Source organism: Thalassophryne amazonica, chromosome 10 (assembly GCF_902500255.1).
Source record: "Thalassophryne amazonica chromosome 10, fThaAma1.1, whole genome shotgun sequence".
Taxonomy (NCBI): domain Eukaryota; kingdom Metazoa; phylum Chordata; class Actinopteri; order Batrachoidiformes; family Batrachoididae; genus Thalassophryne; species Thalassophryne amazonica.
In genome coordinates this window covers 103,778,026-103,789,008 of record NC_047112.1, presented here as the reverse complement: position 1 = coordinate 103,789,008, position 10,983 = coordinate 103,778,026, and the positions used below count along the sequence as shown (strand labels likewise).

Below are 10,983 nucleotides of genomic sequence, written 5' to 3'. Positions count from 1 at the left end.
GTGTGGCTTTCCACGAAGGACATCCCCCTCCAGATGGACTCTCCAAAGTTCAAGGACAGGTACATTGGACCGTTTGAAATCCTCAAAATCCTCAGTCCTGCCACAGTGAAGCTCCGACTCCCAGCTTCACTGCGGATCCACCCGGTTTTTCACGTGTCAAAAATCAAACCCCACTGCACCTCACCTCTCTGTGCTCCCGGACCGGCACCGCCTCCTGCCCGGATCATCGACGGGGAGCCGGCTTGGACAGTGCGCCGGCTCCTGGACGTCCGTCGGATGGGCCGGGGGTTCCAGTATTTGCTGGACTGGGAGGGGTATGGACCCAAAGAACGCTCCTGGGTGAAGAGGAGCTTCATCCTGGACCCGGCCCTCCTGGCCGATTTCTACCGCCGTCACCCGGTTGAGGGGGGGGTCCTGTTGTGTGGGCCGCCAGAAGAGGAGGTACTGCTGGCCCACCACCAGAGGGCGCCCTGCCTGAATTGCGGGCTTCAGGCACGAGAGGGCGCTGCCGCCACGGACACAGCCGGGGGTGACAGCTGTCACTCATTATCTCTTGACAGCTGTCACCCATCTACACTTCATCATCCCACTCCATAAAGACCGGACGTCATCTCCACCTCGTTGCCGAGATATCGTCTACCTTAGGAGGTAACTTTCTCTGCCTGTATTGATTGATTCCAAGAGCTATTGTGTTGTAGTTGTCTAACCAGAGGACCGGCGTGGGTCGCGACTGTTTCGTCCTACTTCCCGTCAGATAAGTGGTTAAACAGACGCTGCACGAGTGTGTGTTAGAGGTGGAGGTGGAATTCCCACCGTTGTTGTTACTGGGTGTTCACACACCCACATCTGATTGTCTCTGCTCCTCGCCAGCAGTACCAGATCCGACACGCGGAGACAGTGGCCACCTGGAGTGTTCGGGATTTGGTGGCTCCAGTATTCTCCGGGTTCGGCGGGGGAGGAAATCGTGTGGTTCCGGTTCTTCTCAGGACAGACGTCTTCTATCCTCGAGCCTGCCCACACGTCAACTTTGCTAATTGACTATTGTACTTATTCTGTAATCTGCTGTGTTTGGTTGTGCTTTTCACAACAGTAAAGTGTTCATATTTGACTCTTTCATTGTCCGTTCATTTACGCCCCCTGTTGTGGGTCCGTGTCACGACACTTTCCCAACAGTTTTGGCAAAACAAGTATCATTGTCATGTTGAGGTGGCAGAGGGTTGTTGTCAACAGCTGGGGAAAGTAACTAAAAAGTAACTAGTAATCTGACTTAGTTACTTTTACAATTGAGTAATCAGTAAAGTAAGTAAGTTACTTTTTCAAGGAGTAATCAGTAATTGGATTACTTTTTCAAAGCAACTGTGGCAACACTGGCCATGAACAACATGAACAACAATCCACGCAATGCATATGTGTGGGTGGGCTCTCATGCTCTTATGACATGCTGATAATTACATACAGACAAGATCACATGCGGACCGGCCGGTAACATCTGAGCGCGCATGGCACGGTGTGTATTGTGATATCAGCCGGCCAGCCAGGCTAATAAAGTGTAGCTCACTTGGCAGACAGAAAGAGTGGAAAATAAATAAACATATATACAATAACGGGAAAGGTGTGAACTCATTCATGTGTGATTGCTTTGCTCATAACGCTGTGGAAACAGTGGGCGTGTCAGCTGATTGCCGTCCAGCGACTCACTGTCAGCTGGAAATGACAGCGGCTCAGTGCGCACGACATGTGAAATTAAAACACAGAGAACAGAGGCAGGACAAATAAATAAATAAATATTACAATAACTACATACATAATTACATAGAACAAAGGAACAGAGAGTGAGACTTTTTTCTTTGAGCTGAGTTTGTCAGCAGAGGTGGGCGTGTCCGTGCCAGCAGCAGCTATTGAGATCTGTGGATCCGCAAGTCACAACACAACACTACACCGTGAGGCGCGTGCATGGGCATGCTGTCCTCACATGGAAATACAATAAAACACATTATGCGTTCGCTACATGGGCAGCAGTGAGTGTGTCAGCGTACACAACATCAGGCAGGCTGTCCCATGTGAAAAGCTCTGATCATGTGAACACTCAGCTGACAATCTGACTGTCACGTCCACCACATGAGTTCTGGGCCACATGATGCAGTGTCCTTCAGTGCACCACTCGCTGGACACCTGGACAAGCGTCGCCGGCTGATGTGTCCAAGATATGAGCGCACAGCTTCATTCACATCAGTCCATTAGCTTGCTTACATCCATCACCATGGGTCACATACAGATGAACAGGAGGATACTTGTATTGTCCATTCTTTATAACAGGAGTTTTCTTTTTTTCTTCTTTTTTTTAGTGACAAGAGATTCATTATCAGTAACATGACCCTGTTACATTTAAACAGTACATTCATTGTTCCTATAATTTTCTGAATCTGTGCTTCACATTATTATGGGCTTCCGTATTTTTGTTGATTTATGTACATCATGTACATGTACATCACACCTGTCCAACCGTGTGTCTCTCCCGACAGCAGGTGGAATTTTTCGCGGTTCCCCAATTCATTTTATGTCTCAGTTTTTCAGCCAGTTCCTGCTTTTTTCTCCCAACTTCATGTTATGTGTGAAGGTGCCCTAAACGTTGTACTGGAAGAATACAAGAAAACTCGTCCTAGAGGAGAAGGTTGTCATGTTTGGGGTTTGTGGGGTTGTTTGATTTTTTTTTTTTTTTTTAGTGTTTATTTCATGTGTGTTTCTTTTCTATGAGTCTGATTGGTGTTTTTCTGTCTGTACACTCTTGTCTTTCTGTTGGGGTTTTGGTCTAGGTGTGTCTGGTCCCTTTTGTTTGCCACTCCTTCTTCCTGCTCATTCTCCTGCACCTGTGTCTGATTATCCCTCATCACACCTCTTATTTAAGCCTCACATTTTCCCCCTATCTCTGCCAGGTCGTTTGTGCATTATGCCTGCATTTCCAGCCTTCTTTCCTCAGTGCACCAGTTCCTTTTTCATGTCCAGCCATGTACTGACTGTCCACCAGTTTTTTGACCTTGCTGTTCATGTTTTGTTTTGGACACTGTTTCTCACTATTGTTTGCTGTCCTGTGTATCAAACCCTGCCTGGAAACCGACTAAAGCTTTTTGAAAATCCATGTGTTTGAGTCCTGCATTTGTATCCTTCCTTTTCATGCCAGAGACCATGACTAAGACGCCCACTGTACAAAGTTGAAGATACTTGATCAGTGGTTGCTCTGTGTCATTACCTGTTCATTGCCAATCCATAATTAACCAACTTCATCAGTAAAATATCAGTAAATCCATTCAGCTACTGGCCAGTTTTCACTGGGGGTCACCAGGAACATTTCACACTGAAACCAAGTGCACTAACCACTTGGCCACCACCCCTGCTGACTTCATCGGTATCATATAGAAATAGATTATGTACCAGAACAGCCAATCAGCCTGACCATTTCTTCAGATTTCACAGATTTGTTTGTATTTCAGTAACACAGTGAATATGTGAAACATCGTGGCAGATTACTGAAATTAATATTTTGCTTTGTCGTGTAAAATACATGATACAAAAGGTTTAACACGATGATAAAAGACCCAGTTCTTCACACATGGGCCAAGATCTCTTTTTACTGCACTTGGAGTATACGAGTATACGTATGTCACAGGACCTCTCAAACTAGAACAAAAAAATTAAAAAATACCCCCCATCTTATATTATTAAAATGTTCTTAAAATTGTGTTAAAATCTTGTCTCATTCTCATGAACCAAATATTGTGGATCATCACACTCCTAGAGAGCAGTGACGAATCTTTATATACATATACATGGTTGTGGCGTAAATGAGGTGCTGTAATAACACCAGGAGAGCTGAGAAGGAATTGTGTGTTCTGCAGTAAAAACAAGTGGCACTGATATTTGCAATTTCCCAGACTGTTTAGTTCTTTGAGCTGACGTTATCAACCTGACAATCCAGGATGAACCTGTGAGGATGGAAACCGCCTGCTCGCTCCACTACTGATTTTTTAAATTAAAGGACTTCAAATGATTGTACTGAATTTTGAGTTTAGATTTCTTTCAGCAGGGCATAACCCAAAGTTTCTGGGAAACTGAATGTGGTCACTTGCACATTGAAGAATAAAAGTACACATTGGTGTTAATACATAGAAATCCAATAACTTTATTTTACATTCATACATCTAGAACATTGTACAATTATATTAATTTAGTTTGGAAAAGAAAAACCCAATCCAAAAAAAAAAAAAAAACCCAACAACAACAAAAAAACTAAACAAATCCTGAACATTTACAATGATTGATTTGCATGTTTTGAGGTTCTTACAAGCGTTTTAAAAAAAAACATACAAACACACTCGCACACAGGGATCAGGACGAGTGACGTCCTAGATTTGTACCTTAGAGTCGCACTGAAAGGAGAGGAATCCAGCCGATGCAGAGAAAGGCACAGTGAATACACAGTGTATGTACAAACAAAAACCTCAACACTTACACAACTGTACTGTAGGATCCAACAAGAACCAAAAACTGTCAACCTTCACTTATGAAAAACAAAAACCACATCGATACAAATACATCTGAAGGAAAATATTTTTTCAGTATTAAAGCAGGACTTTGAAACGCAGTTAACACTTAGACTGTGGATCGGCTCTGCCAGCAGAGAGCGAACGCACAGATACAATTACACAATACGTCACAATACTTATGCAGCTGTCCGCTTCCTGAACGTCAACAACTTTAAACGAGTACCTCATGCAGATCCTCTGACAGCAGCATCGCCTGATATGTGTCAAAAAAAATAATCCAATTACTACGTTGCCTACTCTTCCACACGAATGGCAACTTGACATGGTATAACACGCACATACCGCTACGTAGAAACGTATAGACAACTCTATACAGCCGCGAATTTCAGTATCTTAAAATATATGTACCACCCATCAAAATTTCATACTTTCAGAAAAGTAAGATCTGATATAAAATACTTTATTTTCAAAAAAACTGATTTACATTCCATCCTTCTGAATAAAATAAAGCTTTATATTCGTACCTTCAAAGCTTAGAAACACTCCCAACAGATATAGTTTTTTATATCTACATAGAAACAATAAAGTGACTAAGATGCCGTACGTGGCTCTATGTTCACATGTAGTGGAAACCCGTTTAGAATGGCATTTGCTGCCAATTTATTTAATAACACAGTGTGGCACTATTTTATTTTTTTTTTCGGATGATTGTACAAGTCGGGAATCTTCAAATGCCAGGGTCAAGATTGCCTTTGTCAGATCTACTCGTTATTCCCCCTCAGCATGCCTTTGTCAAGTCAGTGGGCATGTCGGCCGTCGCCATGCGGTACTGGATCTTTGTGTTGGTGATGGCACCGTGCTTTTGTCGAAGATGCAGCCGTAGCTGACTCTTGTGGCGGAAGTGCAGGTTGCATTTCTCACACTGGAAACAAAAGAGGTGCACAGTTATGGTCAGACACTTTTACTGACCGCACAGCGTGATAAAGTAAATATGATGTGGTAGCAGCGAGTATCTGCCTACATGATAGGGCTTTTCCCCCGTGTGTATGCGCAGGTGGCTCTTCAGTGTCTGCAGGTGACGGAAGCGTGTTCCACAGATTTCACATGGGTATGGCTTCTCGCCAGTGTGAATCAACACGTGGGCACGCAGATGAGCCACCTAAACATATGCACACACACACAAAAACAAGTGAACAATCAGAGCATCCAAAACTACTCAAGATGGAGTACGTCAAACGAAAACCTGCACCTGTCATTTTGGTTCAACTGCGTATTAACACCATTAGCTACACAGAGAAAAAAGTTTTAAGCCAATATTTTGGGGTTAAATGATTACCTGCACAAAACGAGCACCACAGGTCTCACACTTGTATGGCTTCTCTCCCGAGTGGATGCGAGTGTGAGTTTTGAGGTTAGCTGGTCGGTTGAACTGAGCACCACAGATATTACAGCGATACGGTTTCTCTCCTACACAAAAAAGACAAAATGTCAGCGTAGGGTAGAAGCTTAAAAAGGCAACCAGGAAGCTGAGAGCTCGGCGTACCCGTGTGCACTGTCTTGTGGCTGGCCAGGTTGCCCTTGTAGCGGAAAGCTGCCTGGCAGCGGTCGCACTTGTATGGCTTGTCGCTGTGCACTTGAAGCATGTGTTGTTTCAGCGCTTCGTCCTCGGGAAACTTTGAGTCGCATTCATTGCAGAAGAATGTTCCGTTTTCTGTTCCAGGAGGAATCAGCCCAATTAGCACCTACATCTATATTTGTTTATCGTGAGGCGTGTACGGGCCGCAAACTCACCACAGCTGGAGTCGGAGTATTCAGAATGCAGCTCGGCCATGTCTTCAGCCAGACGCGTCCTGGGCGTGTTGGGACAGACGTCCGAGTGCTGCGGCGACTGCGAGCCACACGATGAGCAGTTCAAGCGGCTCAGGTAATGTGGTGGGTGAACATCGCCGCTCCTCAGCGAGCCTTCGAGCACACTGCAGACAGGAATGTCAGTCAGAATTCACACACACACACCGTGACTGATCCCAGTACAGCGGACGACTGGATTAAAAAAGGACAATAACACTACTTTTTCTTTGCCTGTTCATGAAGAGTAATTTCCGTTTTGCTGTGGGTAAAAATTTACACTTTCATAAAGTGCAGGTCACAAGTTATATCAGTCACTCACTGAGCTTCAGGGAGTGCGCAATTACGCATTTGTAACAAATCTATTCACAAAAATGATTTTGTTTTTCATCATTTTATGCTTAAAAGGAAAAAAATACATTCAGCCTAAATATAATATTCCGAGGACGGCGATGCACCATCTGTTCAGTTGTGACACCATGAGAAGTGATTCATTGACACTGTATTACAGTAGAAGAGGATTAAAGAAAACCTACAAAATAAAGTAGCAGTGGTATTCTGCTCCATATATAGACTAAATTATTAAAGCAATCCAACGGGAAGACAGAAACAGCAACAATTAAAATATTTATAATCCATCGTCATCATCACTAAATTAAAGTTTTTTTTAAAAAAAAAGGAGGTTCCCCAAATCAAGCAAACAGTAGATGTTTTTACCTGCCAATGATGTTGTTGAGTCGGCTAGCTTGTGGCACGGGCAGATCCTCGCTGTGATCACTGCTCTTGTTTGTCATTTGTAGGTCGAGGCTCTCAGGGTCACCGGGATGAAGGTAGGACTGCAGGCCAAGGCGCTGAGACGAGCACAGCCCGGGATCCCGCAGCACCGCCTCATCTTCCTTCACACTCTGATTCAGGACAATGAACTTGTACTTCTTCCAGTTGCGAGCTTTTGGGTCCTGTGTCCCTTGTGGAGCTTGTGCTCCTGCTGCCTGGGAGAGGCCAGCGTTCTTGCTGCTGCTGGATTCTGTTGGCGAGTTGGGCTGACAGTCTGATTTCAGGGGGCTCTGCGGACTGCTCATGAGGCTCTTGCGGCCAGCAGAGGAGATTCCCAGCGGATAGTGCTGATGGATCAGGTCTTCCTCCGGCCGAGGAGCATAATCTTTGCCCAAGTCTTTCTGGTGATCAAGGGTCAACACAGGAAATGCCCGTTTCCGTGTGCTGAGACCTATAGACTGGCCGACCCCCTCGTGGCTTTCCTTCCTCAGCTCGTCGTCTCTCCCTACCTCTCTGTTGGTGTAGGTGGAAGAGTGGATAATGTTGGCAGAGCTGGCTGCCCGGGTGTATTCTGCCCTGATGGTATTGGTGCCGTCAAGTGGAAAACAGTGCTTGTGGTGGATTCCACTCTTCGAGAGGTCCGCAAAAGCAGTTTTGGTATCAGTCAGTTTGCAGAGTGGGAAGGGGAACCCCGGCATTGGAAACTGCCCGTAGAGATGGTAGTTGCTGGGGGTGCTCACCCCGCTGAACATGTTTGTTCCGTACGGCCGACTGTCCCTGAATGGCGCCAAGCGGCTGTGCAAACTTTCAACAACATCGTGGGGCCGGTAAGCGTGGACATCCTGAGGTAAAACCAAGGGACTCACCAAAAACTCATCTCTGGGAAGCTTGGCAGAGGGGTCACTGTGGAAAGAACCAGGAAGTTACCAATCACTACAGCTACTGACTTGCATAGCTTTGACATGAGACATATCACCACCAACCTGGATTTAATAAATCTGTGGCACGTATCCACAACATGGTCCATCTGCAAGTAGATGGCCGTGTTCATGATGGCCATGATCAGGCTCTCCTTTAGAGCCAGACGGGACGTGTACATAAACTCCAGCAGAATAGCAAAACCTTCTGGGTCCACTTTGGGGTCCAGGCTGATAGCGTTCAAGTTGCACTTGTGGGAGTCAGTAAAGATTGTGTAGAACAGCCCACTGCAGTCGTGAAAACAAAAGGAAAAAGTTAGCCCGGTGGTTTCTAAACAGGAAGCACTTTGGATAATGTTGGACGTTAGACACACCTGCAGGCCATGAGAACAGTCTTATGTGCACGGAACTGTTGTCTGTTCACTAAGATTGTGACATCTGTCAGAATGTCTCTGCTGCGCAGCCGATTCAGGTTGAGCAGCACATCGCTGGCATGACGTGTGAACTGTATGCAGCTGTCTGCTGCGCAAGCCATTTTGTCAAGATCTGCAAACAAAGAAAAAATAAAAAAAATAAGTGTCTGAGGTTTTCTGCAATATGAACCATATGTGCAGGAAATTTTAAATTCATTAGGTTACAGTTACATTTGATTTGACCCTCAAGAGGTATTTAATACACCAGTTTCACCAGAAGGCGGCGCCATTTGTTAAAAAAATCTGTCAACACCAACAGACAGATTACTGTCTGGAGCTGATTGTATTAAGTTTGCTATAATTCAGTTATAACCATTTTATAAGAAATGTTTCATACTTATTAAACACAAGTAATAAATAATAGTGCATTTTCAGTTTATTTATCAAATTCTACAATAATGAGCATTTGTTTTAAATGTCACAGATAATTTTGCAAATGATGAAGTATTTCATTCAGTTTAACACTGACGAAGGAGTGGAATCACTTTAAGAGTAACTTTACTTTGGAGGGGAAAAAAAGAGAGTTTGATGGTCAGGATTTTAAAGAAGTTCCACATCATTTCTTCATCCTAAATGACATCAGCTTTCTGACTGGCAACTTTAACATCCGATTTTTCTGCCAATGCAACAATCAGCATGATGCAATTAAATGAGGAATTGGGTTTTTTTTTTATTATTATTTTTTTGGTCAAACAAGCGGCCAATCTTCATTTTGCTGTGAATAAATATTCTATTAAAGAGCATCATTTATCCTATAATTGCATAGTTCCAGGTCATGAAGAAAGAAAGAACCCACAGGAGTGAATATGTAATCAAGTTAAAGTGAATGCAAGTCAGAATACATTTACAGTCTCATATTTATTCTCACGCCTTCAAACGTATAACTTCAAAGCTCTGATGTACACATACGTATATCCCCACTCGTGGACATGTTCTCGCGTACATGCATTTTGACATATTACATACACATGCATAAAGTTTCTCTCACACTCATATTTTGACAAATACACGCTTACTCAAATTTCCATCTCACATACATATACATGCATGGATTTACCCCCCCACCCCCCATACATACAAACAACCTCACAGATACGTGCACATATACAGTCTGTTTGCATATATGCATTTTATCACAGCCTCATACACACAAATCGTCTCACGCGCATACATACACAAACATTTAATCACTCACATGCACATGTTTTTACATGAAGACATAAAGTCTCACATATATACTCATTTTGTGACATACATGCAGGAAGTCTCACACATACACAGTCTCACATAGGACACATTTCTTACGCATGTGATCCCTCTCTCACACACGCGCGCGCACACACACACACCCGCATTAAACTGCACACGTGTGCGAGTCCCATAAACAGTCGTGTCGGGCACGGCCCCGCGCACATACGCCCGATTTCTGACGGTGTTTTAAGTGCGTGTCTGGAACCAGAACGCAGACAAAACCAACACTTTAACTCTGTGTAAAAAGCTGAGAAACTAACTCCACAACTTATTACGCGGCGCAAGAGCATGCGCGCGGGCTCCGACACTTTCAAAGAGGAGCCCGTGCGCGTCTGTTTGGCTCTTTAGTGTCACAGTGGAAACATGAAGTCAAGCTGCTCAGACGAGGCTTCTGCCGCGGAAAAAAGAAAGAAAAAAAACCTCACGCCCATTAACAGTGACATTTCCGCTCCAGTCTGACGGTAACACACACACACGGGCTGGTGAGCGCACTTTTTTTTTTTCTCTCTCTGCGCTCCGCTCGGCCATCATAAAGTCCCACCAGCAACTTCACCTGACAGCGCTCAGCGGGGCAGAAACACACAGTGAAATAAAGCTGTGGATCACACGGAGCGCAGCGGCGTGCCGTGTGTCCGGAGCAGCACGGCACGCCGCCCCGCTGCGCGCCTCTGCCGCCGCCGTGAAGGAGCTGTCAGAGGAGCGGCTGTCACCGCGCTCCGCCCGCCGCGGCCGCGAGCCCAAAGTCAAACATTAAACACCGCAAAACGTCGTAAAGCACCGGCGACACACAACCACCAAACACGTTCGCGCCAAACGACAAGAAAAAAAGAATTTAAATAAATCACCTGGTAGCGCTTTCCTAGAAACTTCTTGCATCACCACTTCTAAGAACCCCCGTTCTAAGAATCAGACCAGCTCAATTCTCGGAATTTGAGCCTCGGACTGTACCATTTGCTCAGCGCAGGGGGAGAGACCAATCCGCCTTTCAACTCATCACCTAAGGTGTTTTTCTAAAGCACATCGGGTGCTGTCAAATTTACAGCCGGTGGAATTTCTTCTAAATATTACGACGAACACAAAAACAAGAATAATAGTGGAAAAAAATAATACTTTGAACGTTTTCATGCGCATTTAGACCCCTGCTTTTGGTAGCGTCCAGTCACACGGGCCGTCGAGCCCGTG

The 10,983-nt window shown here is 44.8% G+C and overlaps 1 protein-coding gene across 2 annotated transcripts; it reads right to left on the bottom strand.

Annotated features, from left to right (window-relative positions):
- Positions 1-4,153: 4,153 nt before the first annotated feature.
- bcl6aa (BCL6A transcription repressor a) lies at positions 4,154-10,731 on the bottom strand. 2 transcript variants are annotated; one of them, XM_034180673.1, is made up of 9 exons: positions 10,647-10,731; positions 8,452-8,623; positions 8,144-8,365; positions 7,104-8,063; positions 6,333-6,514; positions 6,085-6,252; positions 5,878-6,008; positions 5,563-5,700; positions 4,154-5,463 (listed from the first exon to the last, which is right to left on the bottom strand). In XM_034180673.1, exons 1-9 carry the CDS (start codon positions 10,675-10,677, stop codon positions 5,320-5,322), a joined length of 2,148 nt encoding a protein of 715 aa, XP_034036564.1. In that variant the 5' UTR covers positions 10,678-10,731; the 3' UTR covers positions 4,154-5,319. The 2 variants fall into 2 exon arrangements, with proteins under 2 accessions (XP_034036564.1, XP_034036565.1); XM_034180674.1 differs by lacking the exon at positions 10,647-10,731 and adding an exon at positions 10,222-10,310.
- Positions 10,732-10,983: the final 252 nt, after the last annotated feature.

Coding starts and splice junctions, on each gene's coding strand:
- bcl6aa (XM_034180673.1), bottom strand. CDS start 10,677: ATGCAAGAAGTTTCTAGGAAAGCGCTACCAG. Junction 8,366..8,451: donor ACTGTTCTCATGGCCTGCAG/GTGTGTCTAACG, acceptor TCACGACTGCAG/TGGGCTGTTCTACACAATCT. Junction 5,701..5,877: donor GTGGTGCTCGTTTTGTGCAG/GTAATCATTTAA, acceptor GCATATGTTTAG/GTGGCTCATCTGCGTGCCCA.